General features: G+C 39.9%; 1 protein-coding gene across 1 annotated transcript in view; it reads left to right on the top strand.

Annotated features, from left to right (window-relative positions):
- PRKAR2B (protein kinase cAMP-dependent type II regulatory subunit beta) overlaps window positions 1-22,040 on the top strand; it is a gene marked incomplete at its 3' end in the record, with an annotated part of 86,956 nt that overhangs the window by 51,471 nt on the left and 13,445 nt on the right. Inside the window, exons 3-4 of the mRNA XM_082308066.1 lie at window positions 14,246-14,298; window positions 15,456-15,539. Of these exons, the coding sequence (XP_082164192.1) occupies window positions 14,246-14,298; window positions 15,456-15,539 (137 nt within the window). The remainder of the gene's footprint in view (window positions 1-14,245; window positions 14,299-15,455; window positions 15,540-22,040) is intronic.

Here is a 22,040-nt window from a genome sequence, read left to right as displayed (position 1 = left end):
CACCAGGACAGTGTCCTGGTTTCCTTCAAAAATTTGCAGGCCATTGTTGGATATGTTTTGCTTCATTCTGTGCTTTTAGCAGGGTGAGGAGCCTCAGGTGAGGCCTCAGATGGTTAAATTAAAAGCAATATCTGCAAAATAATAATTTCAAATGAACTACACAGAAGCAGAAGTTTCATTACCATAAAACAGTAATGAACTTTAGTCCCTCTAATCTGTTAGGGGCATTGGGGCATAAACACCAATCACGTGCTCAGGGCTACAATCGATAGCATTTTTCTCTTTTATGCATTTGGCTGTCTGCAGTTCCTACGGTCTTCACGAGCATGCTGAAGGTAGATGCTGACCATGTTAAGCATTTGGAAATATTTTTTTCCATATTTTGATGATAATTCTTCTGTATATCCCATTATTAACCAGACTTTTCAGTTTCTTCATATTATCGATTTCTCTTTTTGCTTCTGGTTCTCAAGATAAGCATTTAGAAGTCAATTCGTCTATCATCAGAAATTATAAAGTTCACTTGACCAGTTGTTGACTTTGGAATAATAAATTCTAGTTTATACTAACTATGAATCAATGGTTTACCTTCTGGTCAACTGCTCAGCATCAATGTCTCCTGTGACAAGTGGTGTGCTGAATTTTTGTGATATTTCACACTAGATCTTACTTCCAGTTTTGGCTTCATTGTAGTCTTCTGTGATAAATCTACACAGCAAGCAGGTCACTATTCAGGTTCTGCAACACTTTTCCCTTGTGACAGGACCAGGCCAAAATCTGCAAGGGAATGTCTCCAATTTTTCCACCCGTCTTCAAGAACAATGACATCAGATGTGTCCTTTACTCAGTGATGACAGAAAAGCCTTGAGCTTGCCTGTGGCACTTTCTAAAGCGGTTCTGTAGTTGCTCTTTTTGATAACCGTTCAGATACCCTTTGCCAGGTAATTAGTGGCATCAGGGGAACAACTTGGAACTACAGATAGTGTGGGTATACTTGTGGACTCAAAGTAAAAAAGATAATTTCCCAATGACTGAATTCTTCTGGATCTTAGGATAATTCAGGTTGGAAGGGACCTTCGGAAGTCTGTAGTCCAACCTCCAGCTCACAGCAGGACAGTTCTTAGATCCAACCAGGTTGCTGAGGGTTGGTTCTTGAAAACCTCCAAGGACTGAGAGAGACTGCACAACCTCTCTGGGCAAGCAGCTCCACCACCTCACTGGCCTCATGATGAAAAGTTTTCCCTCTACTCAGTCTTGTTTCAACTCATGCCTTTGTCATCTTCCCACCTTGCACCGGTGTGCAGAGCCTCAGTGACTTTCCCATAGGTACTGCAGGCTGCTGTCAGGTCCCCCAAAGCTGACTCTTCTCCAGGCTGAACAAACCCAGCTGCCTCAGCCTCTGCTTGCAGGGCAAGTGCTTGACCATCCTGGTGACCCCCTGCTGAGCTCATTCCAGTTTATCAATGTCTTTCCTGTATTGGAGGCCCCCAAAGTGGACCCAGTATTCTAGATGTGGTCTAATGAGTGTGGAGTACACGGGGATGATCACTTCTCCTGTTCATACAGCCCAGGAGGCGGTTGGTCCTCCTGGCTGCTGGGGCACTGCTGGCTTGTGGTCAGCAGCTGCCCACCAAGACCCCGGGGCCGTTCTAGCGGAGCAGCTCCCTGAGCTTGGGGTGCGCAGCCTGTGCTGTAGCAGGGCTGAGGATGAGGACGAGGGATGTTTGGGTGCATGTGCCTCTTCTAAGGGTGGTCTAAGGTGAAAAATATTCACTAGACTTGAATGATCTATACACTGCCTTGTGTGTACTGTGCATCTTCAACTAGTTGTAAGTAACTTCACCTTTGCTTTACAGGTCGGCACATTGAAAGACCCCTGAGAGTGTAAAAAACCCCACGTTGATTTATAAGTGGTTATACTAAATGTAGTACCTTAAAATTAATTTGTCACAGTATTCCAAGCCTGGCACTGTTTATTTTTAACACTTGTAGCTTTTAATTTTAATGCTTTTTTTGTTTTCTATTTCTTTAGAGTTAGAATAGTTTAATATATTAACAGTGGGTGCCTCAGTCAGCAAATGGTCTGGTTCATTCAACTAGAATATTTTTTGTTGTCTCCCAGCTGTGCTGCTATCTTAGTGACTTTTACACTGAATGATTGTTTAATCATTAAACCTGAAATTTCTAGAAGTGTCAAGGGAACTGTATACAAATTAAATCAAGAAGTTCTTTAGCACTGCTGCTTAAACACAGGACATTTTATAAAGGAATATAGTTTTCTTTCTTTCTCAGCTTTCTCTGTGGCCTTAATTATTCCCTCTAAGTTTTATCTCTAAAAGAACATTCTGTTACAAATGACTGTTTTGGCTGAAGAAGCTAGATGCTGCTCTGTCTTACCCAAAGGGTTCATTTATTCTCCTTTGATATTTAACAGAGTTGTTACTGAAGAGCATCTGTAGGTACTTCCTTTCCCGGGAGAAAAAGACTGAACTGTGAGCCTGAATTCTAGCACCCTGCAAAACGAGATGTTAACTGTTTAACTTGTGTTGTAATTCTAGGACCTTCTCTGAAAAGTGGTCACCTGGGATACACGATTTCCTAGGATATTGGTTTCTGGCTCAGGTTAGGATCTTTATTTTTTTCCCCTCCAAATTTAAAGGAATTGTGGTTTGCAGAAGGGGCATGTGTTACCTCTCCTCTCATGAAGTAAAAACAGAACTAAAAATTTTTCTTCCCTTCCATTCAGTAAGAATAATTTCATGTGTATATTATTTCCCTGAAAGTATGTATCTGTTTGGTATGTGTAGCTGACCAAGAGGAAACCAAGTTAGAAGTCTGAATTTTATGTTTAGTTTTCAAAATGGCAAGTCCACTTTTATTCTGAGATTTTTCTGGTGTGGATTCAGTTGCTGCTGAGAAAGTTGCTGCATTCACACTCATGAGCTTTCTCCTGTTGTCTGACAGTTTCATTTTCTGCTGAAACAGTGGAAGGTTGTGGTTGCGCAGGGGAACGCAAGAGCTGGTCCCAGTGGAGATCCTGCGTATTAAGACAAGAGACTATGAACTGAGGTTTGTGGAAAACAAGGAACTCTACAGAAAATGGAGAATACTGGAACAGGGACTAGAATACAGCAGCAAAGTATTTGTGGAGATGTGGTCAGTTTCTCCTAGATAATGTGATGTAATTATTAGAGATTTTGTTGCAGAAGTCTGGAGGCCGTTCATGCGTGGATCACTTTGGTCCTTTCTTCATTACGTGGAAAGAGCACAATCTTTCTTGGTCAGCTGCAGGTGGACGAGTGTGCTTTTGTCATCACAGCCATTTGGGTATGGAGTAGACTGGGAAATCCGAAAAAACTGTCTTGATAGTCTGAGGCTGTTTGAGGTCACATTGCCAGGTGTTCATCAATGATCTTCTCCTGTCGATTTTCCTGGATTCATCTTTAGCCAGCTTCTCTTCAAGTGCAATGTGGTTTTAAGTAGGTACTGAGAAAACAGCATTAAGTGGTGGTGACCAGCATAAAAGAGTAATACAACTTGGAGTGTCCTACATGTGTTGATGACATCTCATCCAGCCTTTCTGCATCTTCTTATAATAGTATAAAACAAGAGGGAGCGAAAGAGCACTGTGGACATCTGCAAGATCCATAGATAGAAGAAGAAATAAAACTGGTTTTACAGTATGCAGGAAAAAACTAGATTCACATCAGTTTGTGTGTTCACCAATTTAGTCTCTTGAATATAGTAGTATTTACTTCATAATGGTACCAAATGTGTGTATGTGTGGGAGGGGTGGAGGGTGTTTCGAAAGCTGGGAATAAAGATGCGTTTTTTTCAGTCATCAGAGTACACTGTCTGCATTTACCTTTGGCTAAGGACTTTCTGAGAAATATTAGTTCCAAGTAGTGACAGCTCGTTAGCTGAATGAGCGGAGGCTCAGGTTTGGTTTTTTTTTATTTTAGAAAAAGATTCACTAGTTCTGTAAGATCTTGATGACTGCTTTCTGGTTCTGAGTGGCAAGTAGTCACACACTTATGGACAACTTCTATTATTAGGGAATTTAAGTGTGGTAATCTGTGTTCTCAGGGTGATTGCAGTCCCAGTTCTTGGAAGGATAATATTTGTAGTCCATCTTTTGGCTTGTTAGAGTTGTTTGCACCATTACAGATGTAGGTGAGCGTGTAGTGATTGCTATGTTGGGTGCTTGCTTTTTTACCTTTGTATGTAGTACCAGTATTATTTCATAACAACAGTTTATATTTTGACTATGAAAAAGTAAAACAGCATATATTATATCATAGTTATGATTTGTCTTCTAAACTTCCTTTGGCTATCTAAAGAGAATCCTGTCAGCAAAAAGTCTTAAATGGATTTTCTGGAATTGTTGAGAAACCAGATGTTCAAAATCAACCTTTTCAAAACTTGGCAAAAATATTTTCCATAATGTTTTTTGTCTACCTGTCTTCCTGTTTTATCTGGAACCTGTTTAGTAAATTTGGTTTATCATATTTTTTATATAGAGGATTATGTGAGCATGACTTACCCATTCGACCAAAGCCAACATACCTAAAATCAGCATGCTAAAATTCCAGGACACAAGCCCCTTTAGCTTATTACTGCATTTCATTTTGTCTAACAGCCTGGGCCCAGGAGGAATGAAGAGCATCTCATTAAAGAGTATTTTGTAATGTAGAATATAGGGCGCTTCTGGAAAACAGGGAAAAGTGGGTTCAGGCTTCCTTCCCTTGGTCCCATAGCTGTGAAAAGCGAAGGTAAATTTGCTATAGCAACCATTCTTTTAAAAGGATGACTCCGCCTCTCTTTTAGGTACCTATCCTCAGCTTGCTATTCTGAATCCCGTACGGATGCAGGGTTTTCTGTGAAGCCTGTTGAGATTGAATTTTGGTCTCCCTTAGCTGCCCAAGCCAAGTCTACCCTGTACGTGGGAACACTGGTTTAACACATGCCTCTGAGGAACTCTTGTAATTATGACTTAGTTAGGTGTCATTCCAAAGGTTCCTAGGAGTATTCTAGATTTAGTATTATCTGTACCTTCCTCATTTTGCTGGATGATCCATCATACTGCTATTGGCAGGTTTTTCACCTTGTCTTGGTCAAATCAGTTCAGTCCGCTGGCAGGACACTGAGACAAGCTTGTCAGAGCCAATAGTTTTGGCTTTGTCCCCAACCTCCCTACAGTCACTCTTTGCATGAGTCTTTGGCTTGGAGGTCACCTTCTCTTGTCTGCCCTTAATCTACATGTTTTTCTCTTTTCTTGAATCCTTTTATATCTTTACATGTCCTGTTATCAGCGATAATTTTCTTTGTGTGACACTCCTAACCATTTTCTTTCCCATACTATATCCTTCCTTTAGCTATCAAGATCTTGTGTTAGTCTTTAAAACACCAGCATATAAAATAGCCATAAATATGTGGTTCCATAAAATAACCACCTTCTTTTTGTTCCATTGTCCTTTGTGACTTTGCAGATCTGTAACACTAGTCCTTCTCCTTTCCCCCCTCCTCACCCCAATCCCATTAAATCAGGGTGGTGCTTGGCTGTTTTACCTGGTGACCTGCTGGCAAACCTGAGTTCTGGTGTTCATTTTCCCCTTTTGAATTCTGTTCTTCTTATGCTCTTTTGGTTCTACCTCTCGTTTTCCAAGTGCTCCTTTACACAGCATAAGCACTCCCCCTCCTCCAGTATGTTAGAGCGCCTTGAGTGTCCTCAACTGGACAGGGCAGGAAAATATAACGAAAGGCTCATGGGTTGAGATAAGGGCAGGGAGAGAGCACTCACCAGTTACTGTCATGGGCAAAACAGACTTGACTCAGGGAAATGAATTTAATTTATTACGAATTAAATCAGAGTAGGGTAATGAGAAATTAAAACAAATCTTAAAACATCTTCCCCCCACCTCTCCCTTCTTCCTGGGCTCAGCTTCACTCCTGATTTTCTCTACCTCCTCCCTGCTCCCTAGTGGTGCAGGGGACAGGGAATGGGGGTTGCAGACAGCTCATCACACGTTGTCTCTGCTGCTCCTTCCTCCTCAGGGGGAGGACTCCTCACACTCCTCCCCTGCTCCAGTGTGGGTCCTTCCCATGGGGGACAGTCCTCCATGAACTACTCCAATGTGAGTCCTTCCCAAGGGGTGCAGTCCTTCAGGAACAGACTGCTCCAGCGTGGGTCCCCCGCAGGGTCACAAGCCCTGCCAGCAAACCTGCTCCAGCCTGGGCTTCTCTCTCCATGGGTCCACAGGTCCTGCCAGGAGCCTGCTCCAGCAAGGGCTTCCCACAGGGTGACAGCCTCCTTCAGGCATCCACCTACTCTGGCATGGGGTCCTCCCTGGGCTGCAGGTGGATATCTGCTCCAGCGTTAACCTCCATGGGCTGCAGGGGCACAGCCTGCCTCACCAGGGTCTTCACCATGGGCTGCAGGGGAATCTCTGCTCCGGCGCCTGGAGCACCGCCTCCCCCTCCTTCTTCCCTGGCCTTGGTGTCTGCAGAGATGTGCCTCTCACATATTCTCACTCCTCTCTCTGGCTACAGTTGCTGTTGTGCAGCAGTTTTTTCCCCCACCTTAAACATGTTATCCCAGAGGCACTACCACCATCGCTGATGGGCTCGGCCTTGGCCAGCAGCGGGTCCGTCTTGGAGCTGGCTGGCATTGGCTCTGTCGGACATGGGGGAAGCTTCCGGCAGCTTCTCACAGAAGCCACCCCTGTAGCCCCCCACTACCAAAACCTTGCCATGCAAACCCAATACACTTATTTACTTCTATAATTCTAGGATTTTCTTTTTTTGCAAATAATTCCCAGTTCTTTCTACCCACCCTGTCCTATGTCTGATTGATTCTTACATCTCTCCTTCAATGTCTTCTCATAACTCCAAAATTTGAGTACTTCCTTTTCTGGCATTTCTTTCTACTTGTATTTTTCTCCCATTTTCTATTTGTTTGTTTGTTTGTTTGTTTTGTTCTGTTGTATTAATAGTTTCATGTTTTACTCTGCTGGGTTTGTAAATTCAGTGATGTCCTTCTGCACACATCTTTTGTATTTAACCCATCATTAAAAATAATTATTTTTAATAATTAAGCCCCAAATACACATATTTTATTTAACAACCAAAGCTAATGCCTCCTTTTGAGATATTTTGCAAGATTGAGGGCAAGACATGAGTGGACAAACTGAAGGAGAGATTAAAAGAGATTAATGGGTAATAAATTCATTTGAATGTCTCTTTTTGTTTCCTCTTTAAGGTATTCAATATATATAATTTTGCCATCAAGTTTGAAAATTTGACTACGGTAGTTTGTCAAGAAGTGGCTAAGTATGCTATTGACCACTTTAATGTCTATTCAAAAGTATTAGAAGTCATCTAAATAGTTTCTTGTTGAAGTTTACATAGTTTAGTAAAAATCAACAGGAACTATTTTATCATTTATGGCTCTATTATATGAAACCTGACATGATGTACAGTATAAATTACAAACACTGTCAGACTGGACGCATAATTCATTTTGGGTAAAAACAAGCTGCTGTTGTGGTTTACTGCATTGCATATAGTTTCCTTAAACTGTACTACTATGTTACTAGTTTAAAAATGCAAATATGTATATCTCAGGATGTAGGGTCTGGAGATGAACAGTTGTAGCTTCAGTTTTTAACATGTTTGTAGCAAATAAGGTTTCAAAGCTGTTTAGTATTTGAAATGTATTTAGAATCCTGAAAAATATTTTGATATAAAAGAATATTAAATCTGATTGTATAAAGTAGATACAAAATAGGCAAAAAGATTGTTGCATTGTTCAGAATATCTTAATAGCTGTAATTTATATTTGCTCACTTTCTATGTAAGGGATGAGTTTTCTACTGGAAAAATAATGTACACTCTCTGAGATCTTCCCGATGCTGACTTTTCAATGAGAAAAAAGAATCTGCAGTTGATGGCTATGAAGTACTAAATACTGGAGGAAGAGCTGGGTGCAGTTCTGTTTTTATTCTGTAGTATTAGCAAATATAAAGTTGAAACGTATGCAAAGAGCTCTGTGTCTGCTCAGACTTTGTCAAATATTTATGCAGATTTCAGATATGTCCCAAATAACACACTGTAGCATTGTGAACTGCTTGGACTCATATGAGAATGGGAACAGAAGGTTATACAAGTCAACAGCAGAGTACAGTATGTTGCTGTATGTTATGCTACTCCTTATGTTATATTGGGAAAGCTTATAGAGTAAGTAGTACAGTACATGGTATATACTGGCAAACTCTTCTAGTGGAAGTGCATCTTACTTTTTAATGATTTAATTGTTTAATAACTACCTGCGGTGTTCTGGACACTGTAATGTGTGTTTGTGCTGGTTTTCGCTAGCCAGACAGATGAAGTCAAGCATTTCTTGAAAAGCCAAGAAAAACTGTCTCCTACCATCAGCCAGAAGCCTGGTTGTTTTTTTAGCTCCATCTTGACAAATTACACAATTACGGAAAGAACTGAAATAGGACTGGAAAGAGGACTAAGTACTATGTAAGTCCTTGGGGAAATTCTGTTAAAGCCCCTTTCTGGTTCCCTATTTAAAAATAGGGAAGTCTTTTTCAGCTCCTTGTGGTAAAGTTCAAACATGCTGTTTCTGTGGAGGAGCCTATTTAGTGATTCAAACCCCTATGATTTCAGGGAAGAGCGTGCATCTTTGACCCAGTGATGAACATGCTAGCTGCGTTACAGAGTGCTTTGGCCTCTGGAGTACAGGAAGGTACTGCGGTCTAACACGTCTCAATTTTCACTGTTATATAGCAAATAATAAGGAACTTGTGCAAGGGTGCCCACACATGAATAACTCAACTGGGATAAAGTCATCCAAAAATATCTTGTGTGGGCCGTCATGTTTCTTCAAACGGGCTTTCATAGCGTTCAGTACAATCTTGATGAAATCCCTGCTTTGGTGTGAGTATTGGTGAAATATGAATAAACCTCATGTGGACTTTTGAACAGAGAATCCTTAGGAGGTTCTATGACTCACTATTGGCATGGACCCCATTCAAGATGCTACATGTTATATTAGGCACTTCATGTTATTTAGAAATGCTGGAGGAAGTATCTTGAAGTTTGACTAATTAGAAATAGGATTGGTAGCAGATGGACAAGAGAGAAAATACTGTGGAAAAGTTGATTGTGTGAGTCTTTGATTTCTTGCAAGCATGTAGTGCAGGTGGAGCAAGGTCTTCCAACTCTGGCAAAAGGTTTTGCCATTGAGCTGCGTGGCTGAGCACAAATCTAGTATTTGGTATGTGTTCATGACTGTCAGGCAGTCTTTGAAGAATTTCAGTCTATACACTGAAAGCAAGAGTAGATAACTGTCCTTCATGAGCAGCTGATCTTGAAACAGACTGTCTTGGCAGTGGTCCCAAGACTCTGATTCAGTCAGTCCCTGTCTAATGAACTGAAGGCCATCTTCCTGATAATTAAGAGGATACAAGCTGCCTAGATTTTATCCAGCTTTGGATTTTTAGGCTGGTGTCCTGAGCGCTTAGTGATTTGTGTTAGGTAGTGGACCACTCAAAAGTTGTTACCTCATAAATCTGGTAGATTGGAGGGGAATTTCTTCAATTTTTCATTTGTTGCATGTGAGGAAATCTCAAGAATATTCTTGTCTCTGTGATTGCCAGACCTTTTTCCTGAGCATACCTACTTTTATTCCAGTTTGGATAGCATTTGTAATGTAAATGCTCTATGTCTAAAATAGTAACATGGAATTGCAAGGTATCAGGCATTCTGTGTGTGAATTTGCCTAATTATGCCTAGATAAAGTTTCAGTTTAGTGACCCTATCAGGTGTAGGTGTTTCACAGATGCCTTCTTTTTGACAGTATCATGGGAAATTATAGCCCCAGCCATCATGCTTTTTTGCAAATTAGCTTATATTTAAAGTAAACTTAACTCCTTGAAATAGTTTCAGGGTTTTGCATGAATGGTGGAGCTCAGCAGCAGAGCCAGCTGGTATTGCCTTATTATATCACGTGTGGAATCAGATAAATTTTATCTCATCTCATTGTGTGCCCAGATAGAGGAGAAAGTTGGTCTCCTTTCTCTGGGTTGTTCTTCAGTTCTTATGTTTACTTATAGCTCTTCAATCTCGTCTTCCATATGGTCCAGTCAAAACCGGGTCTAGAAATAATATGGGACTTGATAGTTGCAAGCATCAGAAACCGTGACCAGTTATTTCTCATTGCTACCATCACGCAGGGTTGCTTTTGTTTCAGTAAAAGCTGCTTATGAAATTGGGATTTTGGGGTGCAGGGTGCTCTTGCTACTTCCTCCTGCAGTGGTAGGAGCTGGTGAGATGTTAAAAAATGAGTTTCCATGTCAGAAACTTTGGAGGTCCAGTAGTATTTGCGGTCTAGTTTGGAACTACCACCTGCTATGCAAGGAGTCTGTGCACCATGTTTCTAATCTGTATTTAGTAGATGAAGAGAAGTACGTCCTGACAAAATGGAATAAAATCTTGCACTGCCATTAAGTCACGTTAGCAATTTTCATATGGCTAGACCAGGGAAGTGACATTCTTGCTGTATGAGGGGATGGACATAGCTGTCGTAGTTAGGGATGTTTGTAGGGACATATGGCATGCTGGTGTAGCTACAGTGGCTAGAGATGGTCTGGTTTCATGCTCCAGGCCGATAGTCATGCTGGCAAAACTGTAGTCTTGATTTGCCCTGAATGAGATGAAGAAATATTTCCACAGCTCTTTTTCTCTTGTAAAATTCTTTGTAATATGCTTTATGACTCAGGGGTTCTGTGCTTTGGAAAGGGTACATACATATTGATTGTTTTTCCTGCCATGTTTTGAGTATAATATTTTATTTTATGATTATATATGGATTTTCATTCATTTCATTATTGATAGCTTCCTGTTTCCTGACACATCAAGGGAATAGATAGAGCACAACTAACACTTTTTGTGATCTTACAATGACTAACTGTATGTTAATTTTCATTTTAGAATTCATTCATATCTGAAGTGACTGTATATCTGATTTTGAATACAAAACATATTTACTAGCTGAAAAACAGAAAATTGACTTTACTTGGAGTGATGAGTTAGAAATTGTAAAAGCTTACCTCTTCTTGCTGACAAAGCAATCCATCTGGACTTGTGTGCTGTTTTCAGTGCATGTGTATTTTAATAATGCACTGCCTTTTGACAGTTCAGATTTTTCCTACAAATACTTTGCGTTGATGTATTTGGGCTTGTTTGTGTTTGTGTTTCATCTTGGGGAATTATATGTGAAACAACCCTCAGTTGGAAGAACTGAATAAAACTAGTTTCACTTAGTTGAGCTTAGCAACCAATGGAAAGAGATGTACAGTGTTTGTATGACTGTTTTTTAACGCCATAATTATGCATGGGATGAAATAGGTCCCTAAGAATGGTATTAGGCCTCCTTTTTGAGCAATGATATGAGTATTTTATTCAGCAGTGACACGTAGCAAAATGTGGCAGGGCATTTGAGCATGATGAAGTTACCGTGCACTGTGTGCCCTCAGGAGTGTGGAATGAGCTGGAGAGGTAGAAAAAAGAAATACTGAACACTATGAGTATTGCAGTCACCAGCAGTGGAATGGTTCAGCGTAATTAATGCCTGTGGTGCCAGTCAAGCCTTAGACAAGAGATGGGGACCACAGACTGTCTCCCTGGAATATATGAAATGAATAAAGAAGGTATGCTATTGCATGAGCAACCTGTCATCATCATCAGGTGATGAACTGCTTTGTTTTCCAAGAAATACGGACTAAATGGAGGAGTGGGGGAACCAGTCTTGCAGCTTGTTATAATTAACAAGACTCATCGCAAGAGGGATAGGATTTATCTCAGCCAATTAGTCACCTTTTTAATGAATCTCATCTTAACCTGGACATGTAATACAGGTCAGATGAATCACGTCATAAATGTGCCAGTTTCTCTCCATTGACTGTAATTGGAATCCAGATGACTTCTGCAGATGTGGATGTCTACATAAGAGGCATCTCATTTAGTTTTAGATGGTTTATGTCATTGGGATTCTCATGTGCCAAACCCCAATGATCATGTCATGAAATTCAGTGGACCGTAGTAATGTCAGAGACCATATTTCAAGAACAGAAGTCAAATGTATCAAGTTTTTCCATGTGACATCTAGTGATATGCACTTAGAAATTAATATGTTACTAGACTATAAAGTCTGTAAGACAGGCTACCGAAATAAGCAACAGAGGAAAGGAAATTCCATATTTAAAACCACAGAGCCACAGCATTGGTATAGTCTTTAAGTGGTGACCCAAATGAAAGATGCATCCTTGATTATGGCAAAAAGATAAGCCAATGCAAAATAAGTACAGAATTGTAACCAGAAGAGTAAGTTTCTTATCACAGATGATAAGAGTAAATCACTTTAAAATTTGGGCAGATGGGCACTAGCCAGGAGAAACTGCAGTTCTTAAATATATTTGTCCCATAATCAGTGGTAAAGAAGAAATGTTTAATGAAGGCAGCTGCTGGTAATAGTTAATAAGACTGACTGAAATGAGCTTCTAGCAGAGAAGAGTGAAGTTAGAGCAGAGGCAGTAGATGACATAGAAGACCTCAGGAGCATTCTCTCTGGACTGATCCTGCTTCAGGCTATGTGAAAGGGACTGATAAGATGATTCAGGATGGGCATGAATGAGGCTAAATTCAGTTACTTTTGTGTGGTCTGGAAGACTTAAATGTTCAGCCGGGCTTTCCGAGACCTGTCAATTCTGGGATAACAACATCAAAGCTATTAAATTAAATTCTTCTTTTGTGTAATTTTTTTCATGTAGAGGTCTTATCGGAGATAAGGACAGGATGTAACTGTACCTCAGGTTGAGACAGACTATTGATAACACCCAGCAGCACACTGTGCTGTAATACAGAGTTGTTGACTCCAGTGTACATGTACATGCACTAGGGCACAGAGGCTGATACCAGCTGAAACAAAGTAGTGATTTACATTATGATGGGTTATGGTGCTTACTTGGCATGTTATTATTGTTGCTATTTAAATAAAATCCCCTAAAGTTTATTTCAGACAAGACTGAAGTAACTATAGAACCATAAAACAGTTGGTAGGAACATTTTGTTTATGTAGAGATAAAATATTATAGTTGTTCAACAGATTGCAGACTTCCTTTTGTGGGCATTTGTAATTATTTGGGACCAAATCCAGTTCCTAGTAAACTTGGTAGGAATCTTTCAGTCAGTTCCAGAGGGGCTTGATTGGAAGGATGCTGGAGAACAGGATTAGAATTGAAAATGATCTTGATACATTGGAGAAATGGCTTGAGGAATAAGGTAATATTTAATAGGTGTAAGCACGTGGTCCTACACTTGGGCAGGATAGCCATATACAGGACACAGGACAGCTGGTTAAGCAGTGGATTTTGAAAATGCCACGTAAGTCATGAATCTTACATGAGTAAACATAATCAAGCTGTTGTGAAAAAGGTATAGATGGATGAAAAAGACACATAGCCTGCAAAATGTATGGAGTAATTAATCTGTTGTACTCGGTACTCTGCTCAGCTCAAATACTGAGCCCGGTTTTGAGCATCACACTTCAATAAAGATAGGGCTAATTGGAGCGAGTTCAGAGAATGGCAATGAGGATAGTTAGAGAGCTGAAAAACATGACTTGTAAGGAAAACATTGAAGAACCAAAATTATTTACTCTAAAACGTAAAAGGTAGGAGAGAAAAGGTTTCAAATATGAAAAAAAAAAAACCAAAACAAAACCAAAAACCAAACAAACAAAACAAAGAAAAAAAAAAAAAAAACACAAAACCCAAAAACCCCAAACCACCTTGAACTTACACCGATGGAGGGAATGATCTGATCTCTGCATCCAGTAGGGGTAGGTTAAATTTGAACAAGAAAGAATTACTTTGGACATCAGAAAAAAATTTCTGATAATAAGAGAGATCACTTAGAACAGGTTAGGTGAGAAATTTATATTAGAGGTCTTTTAAAACAGAGAAAACATGTCCAAAAATGATACAAGTGTAGCTTTGTTTTACCGGCAGTTTGGAGATGACCTGCTATGGGCCCTGTCAGCAGTATCTTCTGCGATTCTCTAGTGAGTGTGTTACATTACTGCATATTACTACTCTTCCACACAATGTGTGTTCTGTTCTGTAACTCTTGTGAAACACTTTTGTACTTTGAATTAAGATTATACTTTTTTTCATTTCAGTGTGTGCAGAAGCTTACAATCCTGATGAGGAAGAGGACGACGCAGAATCTAGGGTATTTAATGCTTTGAGTCAAAGACTTATTTTTTTAGTTCTCAAGCAAATTTAGGCAGAAAAATGTAACCAGCATTATCATTCCTTTCCAAAAGCATCCTTATTATAATCTACTTTAATAATCCCTTGGGTTTTCATGTTAAAGGATGAAACATTCATGAACATTTAAAAATTCTCTGTAATAGTCACCCATGTAGAACCTGATGCGAGTATTATTCTAAATTACTACACCTTTGATACATTGTCTGTTAAGGAAACATTTTGTGCTATTTTATTTGCCCAGAGAGTGCCTGCTCCTGAAAGTACTTATTTGGTGTCCTCATAATCTTGCAGTAGTTTCCTCAATATTCTAGTATTTTTCATAAGGCAGAAAAAAGGTAAATTATAAAATCGCTAAGATTTTCAGATGTACAATGCAATAACTAAGGAACTATATTTATTTCTGTTACTTATGTCACCCTTTTAAAGGCACTTACTTAGCTTTTAATATGAAATAGCCTAAGTATGACTTTTAAGACAAGTTTAGATGTTTATATTCTACCTAATTTCTGGCTTGTAAAACTGTCAAAAAGGTTGTCCTATAGTCTCACAGCTTTGAAACCTAGCATACCTTTTTAAGCATATGAATTGAATGAACAACTTCATTGATACATTAACCAGACATTGGTAATTTAGTAAATCTCTGGCTCACTCGGATAGTGTCAAGTCTGTTGTTTACTCTGTGAAACTTCTGATATAAATTTAACACGGATAGTATTTCACAAAATAGTCTTTGGAAGTAGTCATGGCAAATGGCTAAATATAATGGTGGTGCTTTTTATAAAACATGCATGCTCCAAATATGATTAGAGAGTAGTAGAGTAACGTTTATACAGCAATAGTTGAGATAAACGTATCCAGAATGGCTTGCAGAAGTGAACTGGATTCTACAAATGTAAAGATCTTGTTAGCTTAAATACAGCAGTGCTTCATTTGCTAATGCTATGGTGATATAGTGTTATCATTGAGTGTTTATTCAAATCCTGAAGGTTTTGAAATGAAAGTGTTACGAAGCATGGCCAAAATATTGTGCAAAATGCTTAGCTGAATTAGCTCAGTCCTTCAGCTAGTGCTGCTATATGATAACCACTTTAAAGGTTTTTCTGTTATATCCCTCAGATTATTCACCCTAAAACAGATGATCAAAGAAACAGACTGCAGGAGGCATGCAAGGACATTCTTCTTTTTAAGAACCTAGATCCGGTAAGAGATTCTTTGTAATGAATAACATTTAGCAGTGTTGCTAAGAATTAATTGTCTTGAAAATTTTTTTTAACAGAAGTTTACAGATTTGAATTTCGTAAGCTCTTATGTATGCTTTCTTGACTATTTCATAAACTCCAGAAATGCTGTTTTTATAACTGATATGTCATATCTATAGACCCTTTTGTTCACCACCATGAATGATAGTCTTGAAGTACATTAATATGAATGTATACATTAATATGTTTGTAAAGTATTGCATTTTCTTATTTTCTTACTTTAAATATTGCTGTACATTGATGTATATAAAGTCATCAGTTAACTGGAACATTTAAGTTGTTTCTTCTGGTTACTTTTTATTATCCAAAAGTGTGCTGACTGTTCCATCAAAACCTAAAATTACCCCCAAAGCCTACAGTTTAGCTATAGATGTAATTGAGCAAGCAAGTTATGGAATAGAGGGAAAGAGAAAGGCAATAGCGAGATGTTTACATTATTATTTCACTTAATACAGATACTGTAAAAACACTACAGATAATTCTCTTCTGTGCAGATAATTTCCTCCTATTGCCTATAAAAACAATTACGGGCTTTTAAGAAAGCTTAAATACAGTGAATGAGTGATCTGGATCAGACAAAGGTGATAATGCTACAAAAAAGCACAGGGTTGTTTAAGGGAAAAGGCAAGTGTATCAATCAAAATATGCATACTGAGGCTGGGATGACTCACAGCACACCAAATGCTTTCTCAAGAGAATTGATTCAGTGCTGTCAGGGGAGGGAGCATGGGGGAAAGAGAAATAATTATGTAGAGTTTTAAGCATGAGAACAAAAAGTTTTAAATTTGATTCAAGAGGGAGCTAATGGAAAGACCTGCCTGCAGCTCTGTTTGGAAGTCAGGTGCTCTTACAGAGAATGCACGTTAATGCATGCTGCAGGTTTCCAGGTCGTGCTTTTGTCTGCACAAAGGCTGAGCCCTGACCCTGGTTACCTGTTCCCAGAAAGGCCCTGAGGAGCAATGAGCCACAGACCTCCAGCTTTCCAGAACTCTGGAGTTAGAGCTATAGGAGGGCATCAAAAGTCTCAATGTAGGTGCTAACGTGTGCATTCTTGGGACACTAGGGATCCTGACACAGAAGATTCCCTAACTCCCTCCCCATGCTGTCTGTTCAATGGGTAGTTAATTAGCTGTTCACTATACATGTTCAAGCTAAAGTCACCCAAACATTTGCCCCTTACACTCCTGTTTTGCTGCATAACTGAAATTGCTTTATTATGTATTTTCCTTATTGTTGCTGTGTCCTGGCTTCCACCTGGCTGGACCATCGTTACGTTAGCCTGCCAATGGCATTTTGGCAGACCCCTCTTGGTTAGTCTCTGAGTATTTCTCTCCCTGTGGCCCAACGGATTATTGTGTGCTCCTAGAATCTGCCGTGATGTTAATTTTGAGCTACTGCTTTCCTGATTCTGGCTTTACACAGTTTCTTGGTAGTATCTGCTTATAGTATCAACCCTCTGGATAAGGTTTGCTTTCCCTTCCAGTGAGAACTAGATCTTCTTTCTAAATGGTCATCACCCACTTGGTCTGCAAGACAGGGATCTGTTGGCTTCGTATATGCTATGTTGTAATGTTGTGTAGACAGAGTGTTAAACTGTTCCAGTGTGGGCATTTGATACCACTTTTCCGAGGAATATTGAGGGATTACTTCCCCTGTTTGTGGAGGTCTTCTCAGGACTGTGCTGCTGTCTCAATACCATATCCCCGTGATGTTTTGAACTCCTTTTTTTACCTTCTGCTTCTGAATCAGTTACTTGTAATTGCTAATAGTTGCCACAGTCTGTTCCAGGTGTTTAGCAGAAGACTTCTTAGCTGAGTCCTCCCCTTGTGAAGCTCTGCAATCCAACGCCTTGAAATCCACTCCTGGGATCTCCCAAGTCTTGTTTACCCCCCTTTGCTCAGATTGTCCAGTGGATTAAGAACACTTCCTTCTGCTTTAAATCCTTCACAGACAGCGTTCTGGAAAGCTGACTAAGATAATTTTTGTAAAGGAGTTTTTCATTATAATAACTTTGCTCATAAAAGGCATTGGAAAGCTCTGAAGATAGCAAGGGTATTAAAATGCAGCCTTCTTCAGTCTGGCTTGCTCCTTCTGTGAAGCCAAGATCTGTAGTCCCCAGGGGACTTCTCCCACTCCTCCTTTTTGTTCTGCTGCTAGGCAGTGACTCGAGCTCTGCCACTGTAGTTGCAGTAATTTAAATGTTCCTATCCCAGCTCTCTTTATCACCTCTGCTTCTCCACCCTGCAGCACAAGTGCACATGGTGCCAGCTGCTGCAGTTTGCTCTCTGGTGTATTAGCAAAAAATCTCCTTCATGTTGGAGAGACACAATATCTTCAGCTGCTAAAGCTAAAGTCTTTGGAACAAAAGTCAAGCTGTGTTATTGATAGCATCTCCCACTGGTTTTTTTCTTGCATTGAAATTCAGCCTCTTTCTGCTATAGTTCTGTGTATGAAAAATACTGTTTCAGAGGTCAGTGAGTTAGAGGGGAAGAGGCAATGTAAAGTGCTTAATGGCTTTTCCCTGATGGCCTTTTGGCAAGGTGTCGAGCATCATTCCTAGATAGGGCACCGCTCTGAAATACAGTATAACAACATGTCTTATGGCGTGATCAGAATTGCGTTCAGTACATGATGTGAAATGGAGTACACATTTTCTTAAAATTTTATCCCACCCTAACACACTGTGTTTTAATTTGAATGGAAGGATAAGATAAGAGTATCATTAAAGCAGAAGAAGTTGCAGTAGTTAGGAGGTGACTTACAGTACTGCTCAGGATTTTAATTAAAGAGTCCATCTGAACAGACAAGAGCCTTCACACAAAAGTAAAAACCAGCAGAACCATTTGAATGTGAGACTAAATGAGAGAGAGGAGAAAAAGATAACCTTCAGACTTTGAGACAACTTGGGACTTTCTAAATACACACAACACTGTCTTGAGCCTGCATTTACCTCCTAGCAGTGTTTGAATATCAGATAGGAAAACTTATGGAGAAGTATTTATAAATATCAATATTCCACATATTGGTTCTGATTGAAAATACAGCATAGTGTAAAGGAACACCAGCTCTGGTAGAATTCCCTGAGCAGTACTCTATGTTTTAAAGGCCAACTCTTAAAAATTCTTTAAAGTCTGTGAAGTTAGTTGAATTTTCTTGAAACTTTCTTTCACTTTGTGGATTGATGAGGATGTGACCGGTCAACTAATGTTAGTTCAGCAAGGCACTCCTGAGTTAACTCCCTTAAATAAAAAGTACTTTTAGGGAATTGATATGTTGGCATTCTTTTCACCTTTCTGGGGGCTTACTCACTTCCCGTCTGGTTGCTGTCACTCAATATCAGTTTTAGCTAGTGCATAACAGTATTGAAAAAATTACTTGAAGAGAAGCATATGGATTGGAACGTGCACATGCAACAAGATGAGGGAAAGAGGTTTTTGCAGAGCTCTTTGGCTGCTTTTTAGAGGACCAGATCAGGGAAGAATCAAGAGAAATTCCAGAGGCAGAACGGTGTGGATGAGTGAATTAGAAGAGAGAAAGGTGCATTCAGGTGTTCGTTTTCCTCTCCCCATGCTATTAATCTAACCTATGTTAGATTAACTCATTTGTCTTCTAGAGCACCTCATCCTGTTCTTCCCAGAAAAACCTCTTCCTATTAGACCACAGGAGTATTTATTGTTCTTCTCAACTGCCTGCCACGCCACTGCCAGAAGTCCTAATATTGCTTTTGCTCTCCCAGGATTGCCATGGTGTGCCAGGCTGCTTGCTCTACATGGACGCACAAAGCATGTTACCACACCTTCTCCTTCGTGCTCCAGGTGTTGGAGGTTACTGGCAGTGGAATCAGAAGCTGCATGCCCTCTTTCCCCTCCACTTTCACTTCGTATAAGCCAGCAAGGAGAAAACAAGATGATGACCAGATGCTTTGGGCCATTACTGAGGATAAGCCCCAAGTCACTATTACTGGAATTTGTCTCTCTTCAGCCCAACAACTGTTTTAACACTGGGAGGAATAGCAGCAGCACCAGCTCATCTAGTGGCCAACACAGCCTTCTACTTCCTCTTTATCATGCAATTCAGAGGAGTTATTCTTTTGGGTTTGTCTTTTCAGAGGAAACTTTGCTGGGGCTGATTAACAGCAGGCTATTTAGTTTGGCTGTTGTGGCCCATAGGCCAGCAGTTAAAAAAACTGATGAACCTATTATCAGAGTAACAGGGTGGCTCAAGGGACTGGTAGCGTCAAAGCTGTGCCGCACCCTTGCACTTAGTTTGAATCTTTTCTTTCACAAAAATTCACAAGCAGTGTTAGATCATCTGTTCTCTTTCAGGGAAATTTTATTTTGGAGAGCTTTCCTCTGCTAATGCTTGTAAAGAATATTTCAAATAGGTCTTGACCCTTTTCTAAAAGGTAATAAATTATACATATTCTTCACAAATATGCAAGAGCCATTTCTGGGCATATTGCCACTCATGCACCTGGGGAATTATTATAAGAGAGCACAAATATTGATTAATCAATTAGAATTGATTAACTCGAAGGAAGATGAAAGAAAGCATAATGCAACTGTGTTTTATGAATAGTGGACTCTCATACTTAAGGCCAAAGCATTCCTTAAAAAGTGCTACTAACAGAAGATTCTCATAATGCTCTTATGTTCTTAAAAATTTTGGTGAAGAATTAGGGCTACAGATGTTGGAGCAATTAATCGGAATATATGTATACATATGAGTGAGCCCAGAATGCCCAAACACGTTAATACTCTGCCCTCTTAGATGGCACAAAACTCTTTGCAAACTAAGGGGTTCCCAAACAAATAGAACTGCACTTAATCCTCTGTTTTTTTCCTAAGGCAAAATTAATACTTAGACCAGATCTAGCAAACAGGGATTCTCTCCACCTTGCCTATTGTATCAGAAATAGCGTGGCCAGCAGGACCAGGGAAGTGGTCGTCCCCCTGTACTCGGCACTGGTGAGGCTGCACCTTGAATACTGTGTTCAGTTTTGGGCCCCTCACTACAAGAAGGACGTTGAGGTGCTGGAGCGTGTCCAGAGGAGGGCAACGAAGTTGGTGAAGGGTCTGGAGCACAAGTCTTATGAGGAGCGGCTGAAGGAGCTGGGGTTGTTTAGCCTGGAGAAAAGGAGGCTCAGGGGAGACTTTACCACTCTCTACAACTACCTGAAAGGAGGTTGTAGCGAGGTGGGGGTCGGTCTCTTCTCCCAAGTAACAAGTGATAGGATGAGAGGAAACGGCCTCAAGCTATGGCAGGGGAAGTTTAGGTTGGATATTAGGAAAAATTTCTTCACCGAAAGGGCAGTCAGGCACTGGAACAGGCTGCCCAGGGAAGTGGTTGAGTCCCCATCCCTGGAGGTATTTAAAAGACGGGTAGATGTGGTGCTTAGGGACATGGTTTAGTGGTGGACTTGGCAGTGCCAGGTTAACGGTTGGACTTGATCTTACAGGTCTTTTCCAACCTAAATGATTCTATGATTCTATAATCAGTTATTGAACATGTTCTGCAAAAGAACTGCCCAATGTAAGGTGCCTTCGTCTTTGGCTTAAGAATTTTGGAAACTGTTTGCAACTCTGAATTATTTCTGCTCTTTTTTAGCAAACTGATAAAAAGAATCAGCCAACTTGCTCAAAGGGCTAGTTACAAAATACGAATAGTGTTACGGATACTGACTGATGGGCATGTGCATGATACTTGAGAGGCAGAATACTAACAACATATAACTGTGTGGAGGAAGGCTAAGGTATATTCTCAAGGGAAATATTATTGCTTGAAAATATTGATTATCCATCGAAATACAAATTAGAGTCTTTGATAGTGAAGAAATAAAATGCCCTTTGATGAGTTTACAAGTGGATATTACACAAAGGAGCTAAACATTTTGAATTGGATCAGTACTGCTGCTAACATTTATATCAGAGTTCCAGGGGAATATATGTACATGGTTTTGTTTTGAAAAACAAATGTGGAGAGCTGTAGACATGAATTCTGTAATTTACTCTGTAATTTACTCATCCTCTTCAAGGTCCTGACTTGTTGATTAAGAACTCCTTCCCATGGTTTCCCTGCCTATGTTCTGCTGTCTTTTCTCTCTCTTAATTTCCCCTCTCCCCTTCCTATTCTGGTATCCTGTCTGCTTTATTACCGTCTTAATATCATGCTGAGCATTAATTTGTTGATATTTCGTATTGCTCAAAGTGAGGATAAGGTGACCAACAGGATGCCTTTTTAACTTGGGCTCGTTTTAGTAAAATGATTGTAGGAGTGAAGAATAAAGTGGTTTGTGAACTCAGTTAGGGGCAATAGAAGAACCGTGGATTCACTTTGGTTTATATGATAGTCTTATGGTTGTGTCTCAGAACATGATAATTTTTATAAGTCATATGAGAGAGGCAAGTCTTGTTACTACCATTGTACTGAAGTGCAAGGCAAT

Source organism: Platalea leucorodia (assembly GCF_965183815.1).
Source record: "Platalea leucorodia genome assembly, chromosome: 4".
Taxonomy (NCBI): Eukaryota; Metazoa; Chordata; class Aves; order Pelecaniformes; family Threskiornithidae; genus Platalea; species Platalea leucorodia.
The sequence above is the reverse complement of the archived record's forward strand: the minus strand, read 5'-3'. Positions and strand labels throughout refer to the sequence as shown.